The following is a 21,961-nucleotide window of genomic DNA, read 5'->3' as shown; positions in this document are numbered from 1 at the left end:
TGCTCACAGTTCAACGTGGTAACTTAACTGATAAAAGAAATGCCTATGAATGGTACGTCTTTTCATAATTTATGTGTATGTTCTAAGCAAAAGTGCAAATGTGATATTATAAAGGCCAATTCAGGTACTTGGTGTAAAACTATTTTTGAAATTGGCTGTTAAATGAGATGTGATGCATTAGCTCAATAGATCTAATGAACTGCAGAAACATTAAGTGGTGGATGTACGCTACAGTTTTAAGAACTCAGCTGTCTTTAAAGTTTTGGTTGATGAAGTCAACCATTTAAAAGAAGAAGAAATAATTTTGAATAATTTTAACAATTTAAAACAAAACTCATTGATAACTCTGTTGATAACAGCACACGTGTCTCAGGTGGCTTTTTGCACTGACTGGACTGATTCATAGCCACTTGATCATATTTGTGAAAAATAAACATTCCAGCAAATACAAGAAACAATATTACAAAATAAATATTTAAAAAAAAATGAGGAATGTAATTCACTTGGATGTGACCTAAACAGGGAAAGATAGTAAACTCCTGAGGCAACCATGACGTGAAATGTAAGGCCACATGGAGGCAGCATGGGGCACAGATAAGATAGTGATATACTCACTTTCTCTCTCTTTTTCTTGCACACGCATGCACACATACACACTCAGTGATAGGTGTCATATCCAAATCGAAATATGGTATTTGATGTTTACCTGATTACAACTCAAACAGATTTAAAGTGCACAAAACCAGTTAGTTAATACCTATGAAAACATTTCTGATATAAAATCTCATGTCAACATGGTACAAACAGAAAAAAGCTTCAGCTTGTCCACTGTTCTGCCCCTTGCACTCCTGTCAATCTCATATCTAGAGGAAAACAACATGAATATAATTCTGCTTGAAACAGTGAATCATTAGCCAAAACAACTAATAATGATTAATAATCACTTTTGTCTTTGTTGTTATCTGATATCACACACACTAGTCTACAGATCTACAATGACAATACCATAGGAAGCAAGCAGTAAAAGGTAATTTCTGCTTTGGTTGAAATGGTAATTTGGTATATTTTTTAGTACAGATAAATTGATTTTTTTTTTTTTTTTTAATCAACACACATCAAAATAGTTGGTCATAGCCATATGTCACATTGTTACATCTCTTCCCATGTTCTCAATATTTTTCTTTTCATAATGTACATTTACAAGTTTTTAGGATTGTTCCCCTAAAAAGGAGAATGGAAGGCCAAAAGCTTGTGTTTCTTTGGTCTCACCTACCCATGCCTGCTGCTGCTGCTGCTGCTGTCTGACCTGGTGGGAGAGGCAGAACACAACCCCCCTCCTCCACCACCTCCTCTCCCTGGCCAAGCCATTAGCCATGAATTATGGTGCTGCTACCATCACAGCCAATTGTCTGGATGAAAAGCAGGCTCTGCCTCACTTACCGTTGTGTGCTAGCTTGTGCCTGAACAGCAGGTTCAGGATTGTAGTTTCTGATCAACTCTGTGGTTCAGGTCTGAACAGGTAAGCAGACGACATTTCACTCATCAGGAAATGTAGGTTAGTGCAGAGCAGCATGTTGGTGTTTGATCACACCAGTGGGATTTCCAGGACAATTTAATTCCCACATGCTGAATGCCTGTTACTGAAAAATAAATTATTGCAGTTATCTCAAATTATTGTTGGGAGTCTCGGAGTATGTTACACAACAAATAATCTGTTAATGCATGCATATGTTATCCATCCAAGATATTGTTTTGTATTCTGTAAGGATATATATTCAGATATATGACTCAACTCTGTTTCTTCCTTCTTCCTTATAGGGCAACTGGTGGATTTGTGGAGAGAGAGAGAAAGAAAGAAAGAAAGAAAGAGAGAGAGAGAGAGAGAGAGAGACAGAGGAAGAGGAGAGAGAGAGCAGTATCTATTACCAGGAAAACTCCTGCCGTTGTGGCACTGGGAAACCTGCAGCAGATGTGACGGCAGAGTGATGCAGAGACTGGATACAGAGGCACATTATCACACACTGCATTGAACAGTACAGTAAGTGTTGCTGGACGACTATTTTGCTTGTTATCTGGAGGTTGTAACTGACATATGGGGACTGCAGTGTTACCCAGAGCTAACTCTTGGCCAGCTATGCTACTGCAAAGAGCCAGACAGAATAATTTAACCTCCCAGGGCACAAGCAAAATTTTCACTTTGTAAGACTTCGATTTCATTTCACTGTTTTATTTCTTTACAAACAACAACTTTGCCATTCATCAAAGTGTGTTTTGCATATAATATTATTTTTTGTGAATCAGTCAGTTTTCTGCATTTGAGTTTCAAACTGTGCATGTGTACTGATTGTCATTCATTCTGCGCCATTTGTTTATATTTTATGTTGAAGACTTAAACACACATGCACACCCGTAATGAAGTTGCTATCTATGTCATGCATGCACTTCTATAAAGTCAACAAGATAGTATGACAGAAACAGAGTAATGTTGTACCTTTCCTTGTGTGTATTCTGACAGCATCAGTTTGCCCCACTTTGACAAACCAGGCATTTATTTGCCTGTTATGAGCTGAGAGCACAGTAGCCAGATGGAGGCTGTTGATCTAGTTAGGAAGGTAGATGTGAAAAGACCATTACCTGGATCACAGCAAACACACGCAGACGCACACACAAATGCCCACATGCATGCGTACACAAACACATATGCACACATGCACCTCACACACATGCACGCACGCACGCACACACACACACACACACACACACACACACACACACTGATCTCTGCAGCTGCTGCACTTAAAGTTATTAAGTGTTCAGTCATGAGGAGTGATTGCATACAGCGAGCCTGAGTTACATAAATGGAAACTGTGAAGAAAACTGATTAGCTGGAGTCTCATGTTCTCCCAGTTTACAAAATACTGTGTACCACTTCTTATCATCCAGCTCGTGCAGTTAGCGATGAGTGCAGGTGAGTAAGGGCAAAGACAGGATTTGCATGGGGACGCTGATTGCATATGCTAAGCATGATACATAGTGTAGTAGGTGCTGACTTGCAATGTTAATGATTAACCAAGCTGCTAACACTCAAACTATCACTGGTGGTTGCTAAGAGCCTGAGGAGAGAGCTTGGTTACATGTGGAAGAGCTGACGTGTACATATAAATATATATCTGGAAGCTTGAATAATACACATGTAATACCAATTAACATTTTAGATGCAGCAACAAAGGTCTAATTTAGTCAATTTTGCTGGTTTGGCATGACACCAGATTAACAAAGATCACTGTGATTGCACTCTGAATGGAAAATTAGAGAATTTAAATGCACACTCACACATTTCTCTTCCTGTGCGCTCAGACCATTTCACTGGTCTGTACCTGTGTCTCATGCAGCCAGTGGAGTAGAGGTTGGTCAGTACCCTGAAAAGATGGTGGGACTGAGAAACCGCTCTACATGGGAACCACTGCTACTCAAGGCCTCCTGCATCAAGTCTTGTGCCAACGGCTGCTCCCTGGGCGTCACCACACACCTTACGTATGCCAATGCAGACATGGAGTCTGTAGAAGGTCAGTGATGTTATGATACACTCTAAAAGTCATTATCATCTCTGGTAAGACATTGTGAGACATTTACAGTAGTGTTGGCTAAGCAGTAATAGCTTTATCAGGATGTGTGGGTGTCACCAGTATAGCAGGAAAAAATGCATTTAAAGCAAAGGATGTGACTAAATAAATAGTCTTTAAATTGAAAACGGTGGAAGTATAAAGATCGACCACTGATAATGCAAAATAACTTAAACTAAAAAGAAAGAGGTGTCTCCTTACAGGTTGTATAAACAAAGTGAAGGAACATTTCAGAATTCAACTTAGGGTCTCCATGTCCCTGACAGTTTCCCACAACAGGACTGTGTTTTCCCTAGAAGGAAATGATAATGTTGATAAAAGGTTATGTGGGAATAACAATGCAGCTGAAAAATGCATTCACTCAAATTTCCTCACTAAATAGTGATGAAATTTAAAAAAAAAAATTATTTTGAAAAAAAAAAAGTAGAACGAGTAGTAACTACCAAATAAAATAGACCACATATTTTGACAAACCTGTCATGCTGGCTTCTTACCCATTATATTTAATTATGGGAAGGCAGCAAAGCAGACCTTTATCATCTGTATCACACATCACATTTTAAGTTGTTTCATTGATTTCTACATTGAAGCAAGAGTCTGAAATCTTTTTTTGTGTTTTTGTATGTATGTTATTTTCGGTCATTTAGGTGTGTTTGTTTACCCTCTCGGAGAAAAGGAGGTGGTGGTGGGCTTTGAGGCTGTGATCGCAGGCCGACTGGTCGGGGTACAGATACAGAACCGAGGGAAGCTGAAGGACTGCTGTCTGGATTGCTGCCCTGGTCTTGAGGGTCACTGTGGGAATGGCCGAGAGTGGGGCTGCTGTGGGAGCTCCAGCCATGACATTCAGTGCACCAATGGTGAGGAGAGAGGATGGAGTAATGCAATGATATAAAGAAATGCTTATGACTCTATAAGATTCCACAAGTAAGAAATTAAATGCACGTTCATGATGAGCATTCACATCATCCACCTTTCTGGGCTTTCCAGTTTCCTCAATCAACTCACTAATAAATACGTCTAACAGTTCTTGAGCAGTAATCAACCTAATTCATTTATGGATACTGCTGGCAGACAGTGGTCATTGGTTCTCTGTTTTCCAGGCACTTGAGCTTTACAAAACCCAGACTCCATGAGGAATATCTGAACAAGAGTAATGCACTGTCCTCTAAATGCTCATGAAAAGGCCATAATAAAAGATGCAGTTAGCTTTCAGGTCATCAAAGCTGCTGACGCTGGCTATATTTTGCTTAAGGGTAAAAATTGCACTATATGTAGAATAACGACAAGTAATTTCAAGCACTGGTTGAACTGTTGTCATCCAAGGCTTTAACACAATAAGTATGTCCCTCCTAGGTCACGTATCAGCCTCACTGAGGACAGAAATATCAGACAAGGGGGGCAGACAGATTTGGCTGCCTGCCTAATGGTGAAATGGCTCTCACTTTGTACAAACATGAACTGTATCAACCTGAAGTGCCCAGTATTTAACTGGAAATACGTAGTATCATGTACATCATGGAATACATTTCTCTAAGCATGGCTGCTAGCTGCAGACTTAAATTATTTAGATTTCAATATAGAGATGATTAACTTATCTCTCTGTTTACATTTTTTTTTATTATGTAAGCATCTAATGTACTTTTTTTAGGGCATCTCATCCTGGACGAAGACCTCGAAAGAACCACCTTCATCGTGGGCACAGGGGTTATTGGGCCTATGGATATTGTGTCCATAATGATAAGCACCACACTGGAACTCCCAACGTTAGAAAATGGAGCAATCCACATCATTTACCCCTCATTACTTACTCCAATAGTCACTGGCCAGATGACTCAAAGCAAGAGTGAAAACGGGGGGAAATTAGAAGAAACTGGGTAATTATGTCACAACTAATTCTCCATTTCGGTAAATTAGCTGCAATGTAAACTGGATGTTGAATATCTAAATAATCCACATTGTTGTCTTCCTCCCTCAGAGCAACCAGCTGCTTTGGTGCCACTTCAGGGAAACAAGGTCGGGTCCTGGACTCTGAGCAGCAATGTGCCCACACTGTCTTCACCAGTCCACCTGCCAGCCTGGCTCCTTATGAACTCAACTTCCAGCTTCTTGTCAGAGGGGCCTGCCTACTGGCTGGTACTGCCTGTCCTCTCAAATAAGTTTGATTCAGTGGTTCTTGAGTCACGCCATTGCGAAGTATTGAAAAAGTGGAAAAGATCTCTAAAATGAGTGGATGTACAGAGAGGACCTAGAATCCAAATGCACTCACAACACAAAATCCAAAGGGGATAGAAGTGGGTTTGTGTCATAGCAACACACACTGAAATGACTATATAGAGGACTTATTTCTTTACATCTTAAATCAAATAAATAAAAATGTAATAATTACCTTTCAGAAACTTCAAAACAAATGAATATCTTCTGCTTTTCTTTATTTATTCTTAAACTAATTTGCAGGACTGGAGAGCCCCACTCACGCTCTGAGGGCTGATGCAGATCCCAGTGCCCAAAGTGCATCTGCCACCTACATCACATTGGCTCAGGAGCATCCATATGACAGACACATAGAGATCATTCTGCACCTCAGTGGTGAGAAATAGCAAATTCTACTTCTCTCTCTCTCAGTATGTGTTTAGTTTTTAGTGAAATATTTACCTTCAAACACCTCCACAGAGCCTCACAGCCCATTGGTCATCTTAGAGAGAGGCAGGCTTTCTTTCAGCCAGTATGAACAGCACATCTCTTCCCGTCGGGATTTCATTCGCTGCACCCGCAAAGATTCAGAACCAGAGAGGAAGGTTTGTTGGATCTCACCTCTATTTGCCTTTTATATCTAATCCATTCATGTACATCTACTGTAATCCAGTTCTGTTACCTGCTGACATCCTGATCTTCCACCTCCAGCTGGAGTTTGTGAGGAAGCGGTACCACAAGGACATCCTGAGCAGCCCTGTCCTGATGCTCAACTTCTGTCCCGACTTGCTCTGTGAACCTTTGGAGCTGCACAAAGCCACCAGAGAGCTACTGTTCCTCGTAGATCGCAGCGGCAGCATGAGTGGCACCAATATCCATCGTGTTAAGGTGGGCTGCAGTCAGGACAAAAACATACAAAGGAACCAGAGTTATGCTTTCATATTTAGGCAGATAGATCAATCTGACCCTGACTGTCCCGTCTTGTTTCCGCAGGAAGCCATGGTGGGGGCATTGAAGAGTCTCCCTTCCGGCACAATGCTCAATGTTGTGGGCTTCGGCACCACCATCAAGCCTCTGTTCACTTCTAGCAAGCTGTGCACTGACGTTAGTCATACACAGTGACCTTACTAATGATGGAGAATAAACTGTACCTGTCTTGTTTATGGGATTGTGAGAGAGGGAAATCCTGGATTTTGTTATTAAGATAATTACATATAAATAATTTCCAGTGAAAGAAAATACACGGAGCATTGGGATCACATCTCCTGAAAGCCGATGTTTTTTCAACCATGCAGGACCATGTGTTCCATTTTGTCTACTTTCTAAGCAGGTAATAGGTCAGCTTGGTGGGTTGCCTTAGTAGCAGAGTATCAGGTTTGATCCAGACCAGGGGCTACGAGGACAAACAGTCTTTGCACATGCTCCTCACCATATGTTGACCTTTCATGCATTTTCACTAAGGCAGGACATGTTCACGGTGTGATTTACAGCAGTTTTAAAGCAGGTGCTAATGTGTGTGTGTTTGCTCTCTCTTTATTAGAGAAGCGCTGATTCGATTCTTTGCAACCCTCACAGGGTAATTAGGGCATCTGATATCAAACAGTGACTTTATTTAGGTGATGTTTGCACGGGCAGTGTCATACAGTCGGACAGGTGTGCTTTTCCGATGCCTGCATGTGTCACCTTTACTGCATCTCTGCCTTTTCTGTTTCTGTATGCACACAGGTCACTCTCATGCAGGCATACGAGTATGTCCAGAGGATGAGAGCTGACATGCGAGGCACCAACCTCCTAGGAGCACTGTCTTGGGTGTACCAACAACCCATGCAGCGCTCATATCCTCGCCAGGTCTTCATCATTACAGACGGGTCCATTAGCAATGTCGCCAAAGTGCTGGAGTTGGTCCGCAGAAACACCTGCGCTGGCAGGTATGGAGGCCCAAAATTAAACTATTAGATATTTAACCTGTGGTAGTCATGTGTGACGAGCACAGAGAGATGGCATGTCATTGACACACAGGATGGACATTAATTAAACCAACTAACTAACAAGGATTTATTCTACAACTGGCATGTGATGCCACATTAAATCACTGGTGACAGGGAAGCAGAGAGGAATGGAGTGTGAGCAGAATGAGATGATATAATAAGGGAGGAGAGAGGAAATACAGGCAAACAGAGATCTTCAAGTACTGAGAGTAGAGCACTGCGATTGAAAGAAAAGAGAGGGCTGAGGTCTTTTTCAGCCCCGCCCAGTAATCCCCTTAAGTGCTCTCCTCTGCAGTGAGAGACACACCCCTCTGGTTTTCCCCTGGCCCTTCAGCATCGCACAATATCTCCATTTATCCCTCATTAGTATTCTCCTGTTGGACTGACTTTCTCCACTGTATTTTGGCTGTCCTTCTGCAAACTATATAGATATTTTTTGCCCCTTCATTACATCTAATTCAAAGGCAGTCTACATCCAGAAAAGGTGTTTATCATGGGCTCATCATTTCAGTTCCCTTTCCCCTAACTCATGTAAGGAGTAAGAGGAAATAACAGTATCTAGCCATCCAGACAGACCTGCTGTTTTTAGTGACAGCACTCAAGGTCTCAGTGTTGTCTTCTGCTCATTTCAAACTCTAAGTTAGTCAAATTGGCTTGTGATTCCTCTGAGTGCACAAATAACAGTTCTGTCTGCTTGATGACACCTGAATCTCTCGTTGCCAAGATGCAAAGAAGCCTTTTTATCACATGAGGATTTGATAAACAGGTAGTTAAGTCTGACTTGTTGATGGTATTTGAATTGTTCAAAGAGTAAGTGAGAGAAAAACATGCTACATGCAAGGTGCAAGTACTGGGGATGTGATGAAAATTTTAAGTATATACTGTGTATGATATCACCTCTGCAGATGCTTTGGTCTGGGCCTGGGCCCTCGAGCCTGCAGGAGACTCCTGCAGGGCGTTGCCAAACTAACAGGAGGGACGACAGAGTTCTTGGATGATGAAGAGAGACTCCAGCCCAAGGTCAGCAGAACTGCAACACTGCCACCTACTGGAGAAAATATGTAGAATTATAGGCATAATCTTATTTTGAACTAAAATCATAAAGATGCGCTAATATAGATTTGCCTAGAAAAGTGAATAAGTAGCGGTAAAAATGTAAATTGAATTGGACCAACCGTAAAATGAGAACCACAGGATTATGTAAATAAAGTGGTTAAAACAAGCTCCACCTTGACCAGCTACAACAGTAAAAACACTACTTTTAGAGATCAGTAAACAGATGATGAAATACAAAGGAATGCTTTCTCTTTTGATAATTTCAAATTAAATATTTTTACATGAATGTATTCATGTTTAATATTTAAATGTAATTAATATTAATTAAAAATATTGTGACCACTCTCCCTCCTTAGTTAATCAAGTCCCTGAAAAAAGCCTTTGAACCTGTGCTGACTGACGTACGGATTGATTGGTATCTGCCTGAAAACATGGAGGCTCTTCTTTCACCCAGTGAAATCCCTCCACTCTACCCTGGAAATCGCCTCATTGGATATTGCACCCTGTATGATATGACGAAGTTCAAAGCAAAAGAGACTCAGGTATCAGTCACTATTTAAAAAAAAAAAGTATGTCCATGTGTGTCTGCATAAGAAAACAGATTTCTAATGTGAGTGTCTTATTTCATAGTCTCAAGGACGGGGTTATAAAGGTGTACATCGTGGCTCCACGGGTTCTGTGTTTGGCCAGTCAAATGATGAGCTTTCGCCTCCTCCCTCATCTGAACTAATGCCTGTGGTGACATGTGCAGATGGCACCGATCTGGAGGAGGCACTGAGGGAGATCTCCAGAGAAATCTCCTCTGAGTTCTCCTGTGCCAAAGACTCGGGCCCTGGCACCAGCCCAGGTCAGTCACTCATCAGCGGAGCTTTGTATTTGCCTCTTTCTGCCATAGTGGTTAAAAGCTGGCTCTCGTCCGCTCTAGGTGTGGAGCTAGACTGGTCCAGTGATGTGAGGAGGAGGATCCAGGAGAGCTCTTATATCCAGGAGCAGTATGTCCTCACTCGCTGCTCCCTCAGTAGCGAGCGGAGTCTACAGACGCAGTCCCACTCACACATACATGCCTCGTCCAACTCTGACTCAGCAGGCGGGGCGCTTCTGGCTGACCCTCTCTCCTCTGGTTCAGTGCTGGATACAGGGTCTCTACCCCAGGGTCTTGAGAAGATGCCCCCTCCAGAACATAGATCATCCTTGTCTCGCTGGGCAGATTCTGCATGGCAGCAGAACCTCTCAGCTGAAACCCCTGATAATGGGGCAAAAAAGGCAAGATTATTTATTACAGACCCTAAAGCACTTGGTTGTTGTCAAGCAGCTTGTCATGAAATTGTGTCTAGTTTTCTTTACTTTACTTGACAGAGAATGGTTAAAGATTGGACTCAAAGACATTATATAGCCATATATGATGTTGTATTTGGTCCGGGTTGACACAGAGTATTGAAGGCACAGACTAACAGTACAGTGCAGGAGTTCAGTGCAGTACTTTAAATACACACATATTGATAATAATTATCATCTTTAAATTGGCTTTATGCACAGCTCCACTACTTCCTGAACTTAAGCCAGCTCCTTTGTTTCCTGTCTTACATTATTGGACAAACTGATGAATCCAGGTGTGTCTGACCATTGTTGTGAGGTCATTAATCAGTTTGCCCAATAATGTAGGAAATATAGGAGCTGGCTTAAGTTCAGGAAGTAGTGGAGCTGTGCATAAAGCCTATTGTAGATGTATGAAAAAGATTTTTGTAGCTGCTTTATTTTCCCTTTCATACAACCAGATCGGGCGTCTGGATGGAGGTGAGGAGTCTCGTAGAAGACAAAAAGCACTTGCCCGTTCAACCATGGCAGCAAGGAGCTTCTCATCCCCACAGGGCGAGCTGGAGATGCATCGCCTGAGGAGAGCTCTGGAGAGAGTCTCCTTCGACCAAACGTTGGGAGGGAGGTTGGACGAAAGTGATGGCGAAACGAAGCCTCCGTCGCGAGGGACATTGTCCCGCAGAAGCCTCACTGACTCCAGTAAGATACCTCTAAGAAATTTAGAAATATGCTTCCTGTCTTCCCTCCATCGATTTTTTCTGTCCCTTTCTTTCTCACTCTTACCCCCAGATGGTCTCCTGTTCCCTGCCTCTCCTCTGGACTGGGACAGCTTCACAGATCCCGAGTACCTCTTCACTGCTGTTCCACCAGAGGATCCCCCTCCAGGTCAGTGCCGCTCACTCATTCACGGGCTTCTGAGTGGCAGGCCTGTGTCCTGGGAGGTCACTGTTGACCTGGGCCACCTCTGGACCACTGACGGTCAGGAGACGCCAGAGGCTGAGGGATGTGGAGGATGTGGAGGAGGAGGAGGAGGAGGAGAAGGGGAGGGAGGGGGAGAAGGAGGAAGAGGAGGGGAACCATGGGAAGAGATTATTCACCAGCTGACTGCTCGCTCGGTCATAAGAGACTTTGAGAAAATGGCAGAGAAGGAGAGTGACATTGGACATGGTGAGGCACTACTGACGATGACTCTTATTTACTGATGAACCATTTATCTGTCATGTTAGTGCTGTTTATCTCATGCTCTTTGTGTTGTTGTATTTGACAATTACTCAGGTTCAGCTAAGCGATACCGTATGAAGGCCATCCAGACCAGTAAGCACTGTAACATCATCTGCATGTACACAGCCTTCACTACTACTGATAGCAACCCCAACAAAGGTTTGCAAGAAAGCATGGACGTCCAAAACACAGGTGTGCTACCAAATCCCAAACAGACAGAGCATGTACTGTATGTATATTAGACTTTAATCTTGAGTGTACTTTCCATGAGGGGTGCTATTCAGTCTGTAAAAATAGTTATCTGACATTTGTGGCTCTTTATTTGTGGGCTTTGAATTTTTGTTTAAAGACATGGAGTGTCTACTGAGAGGTGATCTTGAGTTGCATTATGGAAATTGTAAGATTCAGTGTTGAGTCAAGAAATCTCAGCTACTGCTTTTTTCTGTCCCTTTTGAGTGTTTTAACTTTTATAAAAGAGCAACGCTATATCGCTGGACGCACCTTTAATATTTATTCTTATATAGGGCACAAGTTCATATCTGCACCATTCAAAATCAAAGCTAGTTTGCAGTCCAGTTTTTGAAAATGTGTATTTACTCTGTTGTGTGTCTAGGGATGCATCTGGGAAACAAGTGGAGTTCCCAGTCAGGTAGTCGCAGGCAGAGGGCCTATTCTGTGGGTCTGGGCAGACGGCGCACCAGCAGAGACAGCGAAGAGATTGAGGACACCTGGGTCTCTACAGGTAAAGAGATTGAATGATACCAGCAGCCATTTCTGTTGCAAAGACTTTAGGTCATCAACAATCTTTGTATCTCTCAGACAGAGATGACACTCCTGCCTCACCCTGTAGCCTTACATCCTGGGACTCTAGTAAGTATTACTGTCGGCACGCTAAGTGAAAACTCTCAAGTGTCAGGGTAGTCCCAACGTTAGAAGCGTCAAACCACAAAGCCAGTTCACAACTCTAGGAGAGTTTGTATGGAAGGAGAAAAGGAAGAACGCTTTTCCCTGACACATCAGTAAACTCTAAGGTAATTTATAACGGATCGATTTACCCAAGTACAAAAAAACTTTAGATATGTTCTCCTGGTTTGCAATACAATGGAGATGTACTGGAGAGTTTGGTTTGTTGTGGTTTTAAAAATTCACATTTAAAAGAAACATTTCTTTCCAAAATCATTTTCCCGATTTGGCTATAAATAATTTTCAATACACAGTTTTTAGACATTTCTAAAAGGACTATTTCATCATCACAAAATAGTCCTACTGAAAGCTGTTCTGTGACAAAGTCTGGGTGCACTGAGCCATCGAACCCTGTCAGGAAATATCACCATATAACTGAACTGATGAAACAAAAGTGTTTAATGTTTTATTCTGCGCTGCTGCCTCAGGTGTAGGGGGTAGTGCCTTCTCTGCTACAGCTCCAGCAATAACAGGCGCCTCATGCACTCGTTCACAGCGATCTATAGAGAGCAAGTCAATGGAGAGCTTCTTTGGCACCAGGTAAAATAAAACTTTCACATTACATTAAATTATGATTATCAGTGAACATTGCTGTGTTTAGATTTTGCAACTGCTCCCTATGACATGTATTTATTTCAGTTTATTGTAAGGTATTTAATTAGAGTGTTAGAATTCTCCCTTACCAGTGATCTCCACATTAAAATACAAAACATTCTTGCAGGTTCCCACTGGGCAGACTCAGGTCCTCTATTTCATCAGGGAAGCAGATTCCTCTCAAGTCCCACTGTTTGTCTGCAGAGACTGAGAAACAACCTGAGACTGAGGCTCCAGACTACCTACCCCTGGTGAGCTGTGCAAAGTTGCAAACATAACATACAGTACACTCTTACCGAGACACAAGGATGCAAACATATTTATAAATTTGTGTGTCTTATCAGGTGCGTCTACAGCTGGCCTCAGGAGCTTTTCTTCTGACAGAGATCTACTCGGACTGTGTCCAGATCCCCCTGGACCGCCTAAAAAGGGCTTCACCCTACAGCCTTCACCGCCGCAGCCTAAGCCCACCTTTCCGGTGCACATCCCCCAGCGCTCCGTCATTATCCACCTCTGCCAAGCCTCCGGGTGCTCCCTCGAGCCACCATGTGACCTTCTCTCCCTCTTCTGGCCTCCTCTCCAAACTAAGCGCACCTCCTTTCCACCACACTCCAGATGACACTCCCCTGATGCTAGAACCGAGGCTTCGCCGAAGACACCTGTCTGACCGCGACCCCGTGACCTCACCCCCCGACCTCCCCAGCTCAGAGGAAGGTTCCCTGGAGCTATCCGTCGGCCTCTCGCACAGCCACAGCCAGGGCCAGGCAGATAGTGGTCGTGGATCAGAGACAGACGTGTGTGAAGGCTCCACAGTGGAGCCGGCTGACCTTCAGGGGAGCTGCCTGTTGGCTCAAGAGGACCTGGAGGGCTCCAGCTGGGCCACGGCTGTGGCTCTAGCCTGGCTGGAGCACCGCTGTGCCGGTTACTTCATGGAGTGGGAGCTGGTGGCAGCAAAAGCAGACTTCTGGCTGCGGTGTCAGGAGCTGCCTGAGGGACTGGACCTGGCAGGGCTGAAGGGAGCCGCCAGACAGCTGTTCCTGCTGCTGCGCCACTGGGATGAGAACATCAAACTAAACATGCTGTGTTATAACCCCAATAACATGTGAGACTCTAATCTCTGAGGAGCCTGAGCCAGATTTCTGATTTGCATTCTCACTCATTACCTATGACTGTGACTCTGAAGAAGCAATGCCTTTACATGGAAAAGTAAATCCTATCTTTCTTCAGGGCCAACTAATACCATAACCCAGTGCCAAGTTCATTCTAATATTACGTTGCACATAAAAGTTTTTATCAGTGTAAGAATTTATATTAACCCGCCAAGAGTACCCTTTACATGACATTGACCAAGTGGCCTTCAGTTGTTAATATGCTTTATGCAATCACATGAATGCCTTGACCACCTGAATGAGCTTTTGTAGTTTGAGCTTCCTGTCTGTATAATGTTATTACTTTGCTAAATGAATAATCACAATCAGTCAGATAGGAGTGACTCTGATTATCCAGGTGATTCTGAAGGTGATTGATTGATAAACTAATAAAAGATTACTTTAGATAATTAAAAAAAAAAAAAAAAACATGCTGGAATTTAGCCATTAGTTGTAAAGTGTAACAAACCCATGTGTCATAAGGAGGAAACGAATCAAGGTTAAGTGGCATCTCTGTTTAATATAAAATGTTACACTTTCTCTGTTTCAATCTACTGCATATTTTTCACATTAAATCTACTTATGTGCTGATGGGTGTCAGGAGCCGCTCACAACTTAGGATGAATCAATCAAATAATTAATAAATCAGACAAATACCTGTGCTTGTCTGCAGTTCAGTTTTACACATAAATAACTACTGGATAATAATTTGGGCCTTTGTACTGGTTAACAGTGAAAGTACTGTTTGAAGTGGAAATGCCACAAGCTTATGCCTGATATGCAATTAATTTAAAGCTTTGCATCTTTGCAAGTTACTGACATTCATCAATTTACTGCTTTCTTACCATGCACAAAATCATTTGTCCATCAGTGTCTTTGTTTTAAATGACTGTGATTTCAGCATACTAAGTAGAAATATAGCCTATGTAACATATTCTTTCCAAACCGGATAACATTCACGATTTCCTCCTAGCACTGTACTTCACTCCTCCTAGTATATATTTGAAAATGAAACCTGAGAATCCATATATTTGTCCTCTTTTCATCTCTTCAACTGCAAGGGATGACTACATCCTGTTTCATCATGTGGGTATCTGTCTGCAGACGGTACCCACACGTTTGTTTCCTCCACTTTCAGCAGTGAGCCGAGATGAGAAGCATCAAGTGGCTCCTTTTATTCGTGTATAAACAGTCTAGCCCTGCGGCCTCCCTCTGCACTGGTGTTGAGAGGATCAAAGAGAAGGGGAGGACGGAGGCTGTTCAGCAGCTGATTGGACCGAATGCGACGTCCAGTCTGATCAGGCTGTGGCTCACTGGCGTTTGTCCTTGACGGGTGTATGTTGTGTTTCCGCCGGGGCAGAAGGCAGAGGCGGAGCCAGCCACAGACAGAGGAGGATGATGAGGTGACACACGTGGAGGGCGGTTGAGCTGCTGTTAGTGGACGGATACGTGTTCCACGAGAGCTCGATCAGACCCAGGATCAGCACCCTGGTAACAAGGATAAAACAATACAGCATTAACACGTGGCCGAGTGCTTGATGATTGTTTAAAGGTTGTATTTGACCATTCAGCCTTCCTCTTACCTGAGCAGGTGGGCCAGCTTCTTGACTCCTCCACTCCAGAGCAGGTAGGGCAGCGTGTGGAAGTACCAGACGTAGAACTGGTAGTGCAATGAACGACTGAAGCACATGCCAATGAAGTTAGAGGTGAAGAGAATCAGCACAATCTGTGTTAGTCTGTTAAGGTCTGACAAAAGAGCTATCATTCATTTATGCGCTGACCAATAACAAGCACATATTTGACACAGGAAACAATATTCTACAAACAGGTTTTTATCCAAATGAGACAGAAGGATATGATCCACAGTGCTCTTCTGCGGAGGGGTTTTTCTCTTTCCAGGGTCCTTGAGGAGTTCGAATATGCTTTCTCCTGGCCTTGAGGGACAAAAATAGGGAGGGATTTTCACAATGATGTTTTTGTTATTTCTGCATTTTTGACTAAAATATATGTGGCACGTGTTAATACCTGCATTAAATATAAAAAGTCTTATCTGTGTAAATATAATACCTGGCATCACTGCTGATTGGATATACTGTGTGCAACACTGAAGTCATATATGCACAGCCACAAATACATTAAAGTCAAGTTAAAAAAAACCTCACATATACAGTAATTTGTTCACAATAATGTGAAATATCAAAAATACTGTACATTCATATTCCTCATTATAGCCTGCTATACTGCCTGTAGTAATAATGATAAGTTGTTTATGAATCGTGTTGTCAGTACATTAACAGACAAGAATCTGTAGCTGAATATACACACACACACTTCTTCTGAATATCTGGAAGCCCTGCATCAGGGTGCATGACATCAAATTCTAACTGAGCCAACGCCTGTGGTGTTGAGGGACAAAAACTGGCACAATTTTAAGCCCTGATTTATTCCAGCTCATCTCTAACTACGCCACCAACAGTGAGGTTGGCACAGTGAAAAGTCTGTCTCACCTCTTCCACCGGCGAAAAGCAAAGAGCAGCAGGGTGAGCAGGTGGGCAGCCAGCAGGACTAAGTGAAAGTAGCGATTCAGGAAGAGCCATTCTGGCAGGAAGCGCCAGTTGACCGTCCACTTGAACATGAACTGACGGCCAAGATCAAAAGCCCGGCTCAGATAACCAATGGGATTGTCCAGGAGGAAAGGGAGGCCCAGCAAAAGCTGTGATATCAAAACAGATTCATTTAGAAATATGTTGGGGAAAAATAAGCATTAAAATATATTTAAGTATGCCAGCAACATGCCTGTTTTTTTTTACTATGCAGTATATTTACCTGTATAACTGCACAGAGAGAAAGTTTTGGGATTGTCCTGATAAAACCAAATTCCGAGAGTAGGAGGAAAAGAAGCCCAGGGGCGAAAAGAAGCACGTTCATTTTCACAGATACTGCTAAACTGTCAGGAAGAGAGGAAAGCAGAGTTGTAATTATTACATCTTGTAATGCATGGCAAAAAATTTGCAATGAAGATCTTTACACATGTTCCACACTTGCCTGTAGAGGCCACAGCCCAAGGTCCAGTGTCCATCCATGAAAAGATTGACAGCTGCAAACAGCAGCATCATGGCCACTGGGTCATTGAAGAGACGCAGCACAAAGATGGAGTGGATTCGATAGGAAGCACAACACACAAAGAAGAACACATAGGGAGGAACCTTGAGGAGATAAGGGAAGGGAATAAACATGAGATATTAATATAAGTTAGAAACGAACAAAATATCATACTTTTAATTTATAAATCAAGGCTTCTGTCACACAACCACAGACTGACCTTCTTAGTGCGGTGGTATATCCTGAAGACAAGCAGCAGTGTGATGAGGTAGAAAACTGCAAAAATGTACTGGCCCAGACGGATGTTCACCCCATGGCCGGTGATGTAATAGAGAGCTGTGAAGATGTAGACAAAGCCAGCTGGGTACCTGCAACAACAAGGTGTTCATTTAGCATTTCATGTTACCTCCAACTACAGGATGGAGAGACCCACAGCACTGTATTGTATGACATCTGACACTTACACCAAGGGGCCTGTGTCTCCTTTCAGCTGAGTGTAGTCATAGGTACCATTGATGACGCCCTCTACTTCATCCATGTAGGCTTTCCAGTCAATCTCAGTGTCTGCAAGGATGTCAATCGGCAATCATGAACGACTGGGAGGCTTACCTAATCACTCAGTAATCATGACTTGGTACCTTGGGCCATACATTGAACAAACTACATTAACAATTTAAGTTATCAATCACCAATCATTTGAATCTCAAACTGTTTCAGCAAGATAAGCCTGCACACTAGTGCTGAAAGGATCAGTCAGTTGATAATTAATCACTTATTATAGTCAGTTATCATGCACAAATTTTTCAAAACTTCACAGGCTGCTGCTGTGCTCCCGTTCTGAGTGTTTGGGGTGGCTTTCTTTGTTATATTCCTTGGTGAATTGGTTAGTTTTAGACTTTGGACTCATGGTAGGACAAGCAAAATATATGGGCATTTTTCGGGTTTTCTGAAACTTCATGAATTAAGTAATACATTGATTAATCTGAGGAATTAATACAATATTTGACTAATAATGAAGTCATTATTGTTGCAATGCTCTATAACATATAAGTGGACCTGTCAAAAATAAACAATGAGGGATGCTCTACTAAAAAGCTTAAATATAAATAAATACATGTCTTAAGTTACGTTATCAATCAGCAGTTATTAAGACACATCTAGAAGTTTACAGTGCTGTCATTATCGTATCATTAAATCACATCCTTAACGATGTGAATTTTTTAAAACTAGCAGTTGCTAAAAATGAGGGGTGCCATTTAGCACTTGGACTGAGCAGTCCGTTGTAGGTGGTCGTGCAAGGACAGTAAATTCCCTTTGACAGGTGGCACTGTCAAGTTAGGGGGGTTGCTAAGGCTAGCTAGTTAGCTCTCAGACACGTTCGATTAAACGACAAAAGACACTAGCATGCTAACTAGCCGCGCAGCTACTTACATGCTACTTTCTGTATGACCCACACGTTGATCCCGATCTCCAGGAACCACAGCACTGAAACGACCAGTAACGTGTACTCCGTCTTGAACAGGACCAGATGTTTGTCCTGCCACAGTGAGTGGAGCTTCCCCCACAGTGGGGACGGGGAACCGGGAGACTTTCTCCGCACACCTCCTGCCATCTCGGCGGCGTACAGGCGACGTGGAGAGCGAGAGAGAGAGAGGGGCCGTAAAATGACATGCGCCGCGACGTCACGTGACGCAACTGTTGCCTTCGTCATATGTCATGGACGCCCCGGTTGTACTGAACTTATCAAGTTGAGACGTTTCTCTGCTCTGACAGGTAAGAAAACACCGTGTTGTCGGTCTTCACCAATAAGACATGCAACTATATACTGTTAAACATGAAGAATAGCTGCTTAAATAGTGAGCTAATATCAGTCCGACTCCTTCATAGTCAGACCTGTCGTCACAATGCTATGCTAACGCTGGAGAAGGCTAACGAATGTTTGTTTTTTTTAAATCGAAAAGTAATTGGGGGTGCTGCCATAGTAACGTCAGCTGGCTAATCGATTTTTTTTTTTTTTTTACTATAATAATTCTTGGAAAGCTTGTTACTGTTGATCACTCAATGAAGAGAACAATGGTTAAGTAATATTTTTTATATGTTGCATTGTTTGATGTCATTGCTGATGCTTCTGGACAACAATTGAGCTTGCACATTTCTCATTATACGATATTTTACAGTCTTAAAATGTGGTTGATGATGGCCAAGTGAAAGCAAAGTGAACAGATGTCAGTGTATTAAACACAGCAACATGCAGTTATACTTATTCATAAAAATAAATACGTCTATTCCTCATTCATATTTATTAGTATTTATTCCTCATTTAAAATATTGCATTGTGTATCACAAATCACAGTATTATTTTGTTTCACACTTCTTTCCAGCAACTCAATACTTTTCACTGTACATTGCAAATTGTGACAGTTTATTCACTGACTTTCTTATATTATGTTTTTTGCAGGTTTGGTTGAAGAGCAGTGACAAGAGACCCAGAGGCTATGGAAGGATTTTCTGTTACAATCACAGAGGCAGTGTGTCTGGGGACCAGCCTCACTCTCTCAGGCATCTGCCTCTACCTCTACAGGAAGAGTCGGACCGCAGCAGATAAAATTGATGTTAGTTTTGGATTCTTTACCATGAACATAATTTTACATGCAAATTGAAACTTTTCTGTTTGTTAGCTTAGTTTAGGATTACTGTGAAGCCTTGTTAACAATCTTCAGCTTTCACATTCTGCTTGAAATCCTCTTAAAGTAGATCAACACTGCTAATGTCTCTAAACCACTCTTCTACGTTGCCAGTTTTTACCAACTTAAAGTGTAAGGCCTGTGTCTCAAGCAGTGACTAACTGTAGCTGCTGCTGTGACAATGTGCACAGCCTTTTTTTTTCTTTCTTCGCCTTTTTGTCTACATTTGAAGCAGTGGATCCGTATATAAAACGGTGACAGAAACCTGGAGCCTCTTCAGTATGTTTGTTGCATACACAATCAGTGTGTTTTGTTTTGTCTTGTCAGGAAGCACCACACTTCACCATAGATAAGAAACTAAAAGATATTTTGAAAGCAACTCCAGGAGCATGTCTACAGTATGCTGTCATTGAAGGTAATTGGTGTTTCTGATAAAGACAAATTTGATCCATATTAGTCCACTTGAAGATAGGTATGCCTTTTTTTTTTTTAAACTTACTCTCTGATATGTGTCCGTGCTTATTTATGTAGGTGCTACACAACCAGTCGGCGAGCCTCTGAGGAGTCACTTCCAAAAAGAAATTATTGGAGTGTTGCAGAAATTCATGTTGAGAGAACACAGGCTTGTGTGGAACAACCTTTCAAGCAGCTGGTGAGCAGCACTACAGTATCATGTTCCCATGATGATCTTTGATGACCTGAGGATTCACTGTAAATGTTCACTCCTCTCCCCGCAGCCTTGTTTTGCATGCAGTCTTTCTGTTAGTCTTATCTCAGAATGTATAAATGATATCACTTAATTTTACCTTTTGATCTTTTGTCCGTATCATCATATCTGTAGACTAAAAAGAAATGTTCTTTTCTCTCCATGTTGCAGGATGGACAGGGAGCAAGTCATACTCCAAAAAGTGAATTCAGTTCCCTTTGTGTTAGTGGGATCAGATGAGACCCCAGTCAAAGTCCTGTGCCCTTTGCAGGCCTCTGGGATGCACATGGAGATTACCCATGAGAAGTTTCACCAGGTCAATTACAGCTTGGGTGACATCGTTGGACAATACTTCAGTGGAGAGAAGCTTAAAGGGCAACTGGAGACTGAGGAAATGCTCAAAGTCAGTAGTTAGAAGAGATACTAAGATTGTTACTTCAATAACTCTCCCATGAAGTCACACTGTGTTAATGTTCTCCTCTTTTCCTAGGTGGGTGCAACACTCACAGGTGTGGGTGAGCTATTACTGGACACAGATGACACCCTGAATCTTCGACCCCCTTCTAACGGTGCACAGTATTTTCTGTCCACCATGGACTCTGAGTCCCTGCGACATGAGCTCGAGGACGAAGCCGTTTGGTGGAAGGTGCTGGCGGTCGGCACTGCTTTGGCCGGGGCAGCGGTCCTCCTCTGGGCCGGTCGACGCTACTACAACCACATAAAAGTTCAGCGCGAGTGGGAGCAGTTGAGGAGGGAATGTGAGAGACTTCGCGCTGAAGCCCAAATAGCTGCTTCTGTAGGAGACCCCGAGGGTCTTCCAACCGAGAATCACATAGAGAACGGCTGTGTGATTTGCCTCGATCAGCCGCGCGACTGTATCCTGCTGGACTGTGGGCATGTGTGCTGCTGCCACAGGTGCTACCTGGCCCTTCCACAGCGCACGTGCCCCATTTGTAGACAGAATATCAACAGAGTGGTGCCCCTCTACCATGTCTGAGGCACCTTTGACACCATATGACCTCAGTGGAACTGAACCACCATATCATCTGTACTGCAATGGTGTAATGGCTGCTGCACTTAAACCTAAAGGCAAAATTTGAATCTCATTACTGCCAAGAATATAGATTTTCTTTTAAGGACTGTATGTTTTGGTAAAATGTGAATTTTAAAGGATACTGTGCAACGGGTTTTTTTTTTTTCACCACAGAGTCTCAGTGAGCACTTTTATTTGAAATGGTTCGAGAATAAGAGAAAATCAATGGAAAAAGCGTGTAAATATATGCAACAGAAAAATGTTTATTTTCCTACATGTTTGTCATGTGCCTTATTCAGATAATTTATATAGCTGCTGCTGTCTCAGTGTGATTGTAAA

General features: G+C 42.5%; 3 protein-coding genes and 1 long non-coding RNA gene across 4 annotated transcripts; 2 read left to right on the top strand and 2 right to left on the bottom strand.

Annotated features, from left to right (window-relative positions):
• Positions 1 to 1,429: 1,429 nt before the first annotated feature.
• On the bottom strand, positions 1,430 to 3,505 carry LOC146971252 (uncharacterized). Its single transcript, XR_015038100.1, has 3 exons — positions 3,334 to 3,505; positions 1,794 to 1,823; positions 1,430 to 1,640 (listed from the first exon to the last, which is right to left on the bottom strand). It is a non-coding gene; the product is annotated as an uncharacterized LOC146971252 (long non-coding RNA).
• Positions 1,554 to 14,688, top strand: vwa5b2 (von Willebrand factor A domain containing 5B2). Its single transcript, XM_085805676.1, has 22 exons — positions 1,554 to 2,038; positions 3,358 to 3,566; positions 4,271 to 4,480; positions 5,272 to 5,497; positions 5,599 to 5,756; positions 6,078 to 6,209; positions 6,294 to 6,418; positions 6,525 to 6,701; positions 6,807 to 6,917; positions 7,539 to 7,741; positions 8,707 to 8,821; positions 9,214 to 9,399; positions 9,488 to 9,704; positions 9,783 to 10,120; positions 10,633 to 10,870; positions 10,961 to 11,338; positions 11,447 to 11,584; positions 12,006 to 12,134; positions 12,212 to 12,262; positions 12,784 to 12,895; positions 13,077 to 13,200; positions 13,294 to 14,688. Exons 2-22 carry the CDS (start codon positions 3,428 to 3,430, stop codon positions 14,053 to 14,055), a joined length of 4,269 nt encoding a protein of 1,422 aa, XP_085661802.1. The 5' UTR covers positions 1,554 to 2,038; positions 3,358 to 3,427; the 3' UTR covers positions 14,056 to 14,688.
• Positions 14,689 to 15,131: 443 nt separating this feature from the next.
• alg3 (ALG3 alpha-1,3- mannosyltransferase) lies at positions 15,132 to 18,872 on the bottom strand. Its single transcript, XM_085805674.1, has 9 exons — positions 18,631 to 18,872; positions 17,664 to 17,763; positions 17,420 to 17,567; positions 17,143 to 17,303; positions 16,924 to 17,044; positions 16,605 to 16,810; positions 15,956 to 16,031; positions 15,681 to 15,826; positions 15,132 to 15,585 (listed from the first exon to the last, which is right to left on the bottom strand). The coding sequence occupies exons 1-9, from the start codon at positions 18,809 to 18,811 to the stop codon at positions 15,408 to 15,410; spliced, it is 1,317 nt and encodes a 438-aa protein (XP_085661800.1). The 5' UTR covers positions 18,812 to 18,872; the 3' UTR covers positions 15,132 to 15,407.
• On the top strand, positions 18,845 to 21,684 carry mul2 (mitochondrial E3 ubiquitin protein ligase 2). The gene is made up of 6 exons (XM_085805675.1): positions 18,845 to 18,972; positions 19,658 to 19,811; positions 20,211 to 20,298; positions 20,415 to 20,535; positions 20,761 to 20,992; positions 21,080 to 21,684. Exons 2-6 carry the CDS (start codon positions 19,695 to 19,697, stop codon positions 21,584 to 21,586), a joined length of 1,065 nt encoding a protein of 354 aa, XP_085661801.1. The 5' UTR covers positions 18,845 to 18,972; positions 19,658 to 19,694; the 3' UTR covers positions 21,587 to 21,684.
• Positions 21,685 to 21,961: the final 277 nt, after the last annotated feature.

The sequence above is a fragment of the Trachurus japonicus genome, chromosome 17 (genome assembly GCF_045865225.1).
Source record: "Trachurus japonicus isolate A0001 chromosome 17, Traja_1.0".
NCBI lineage: Eukaryota > Metazoa > Chordata > Actinopteri > Carangiformes > Carangidae > Trachurus > Trachurus japonicus.
This window is presented reverse-complemented; position numbering and strand designations above follow the sequence as displayed.

Excerpts from the sequence above, each read along its gene's own strand:
- vwa5b2 (XM_085805676.1), top strand. The coding sequence starts at position 3,428 with ATGGTGGGACTGAGAAACCGCTCTACATGGGAACCACTGCTACTCAAG. Across the intron at positions 5,498-5,598 it reads GGGAAATTAGAAGAAACTGG|AGCAACCAGCTGCTTTGGTG; the intron begins GTAATTATGTCA and ends TTCCTCCCTCAG. Across the intron at positions 9,400-9,487 it reads TCAAAGCAAAAGAGACTCAG|TCTCAAGGACGGGGTTATAA; the intron begins GTATCAGTCACT and ends CTTATTTCATAG.
- mul2 (XM_085805675.1), top strand. The coding sequence starts at position 19,695 with ATGGAAGGATTTTCTGTTACAATCACAGAGGCAGTGTGTCTGGGGACC. Across the intron at positions 19,812-20,210 it reads CCGCAGCAGATAAAATTGAT|GAAGCACCACACTTCACCAT; the intron begins GTTAGTTTTGGA and ends TTGTCTTGTCAG. Across the intron at positions 20,299-20,414 it reads ACAGTATGCTGTCATTGAAG|GTGCTACACAACCAGTCGGC; the intron begins GTAATTGGTGTT and ends TTATTTATGTAG.
- alg3 (XM_085805674.1), bottom strand. The coding sequence starts at position 18,811 with ATGGCAGGAGGTGTGCGGAGAAAGTCTCCCGGTTCCCCGTCCCCACTG. Across the intron at positions 16,811-16,923 it reads CTCTCTGTGCAGTTATACAG|CTTTTGCTGGGCCTCCCTTT; the intron begins GTAAATATACTG and ends TTGATATCACAG. Across the intron at positions 15,586-15,680 it reads AAGCTGGCCCACCTGCTCAG|GGTGCTGATCCTGGGTCTGA; the intron begins GTAAGAGGAAGG and ends CCTTGTTACCAG.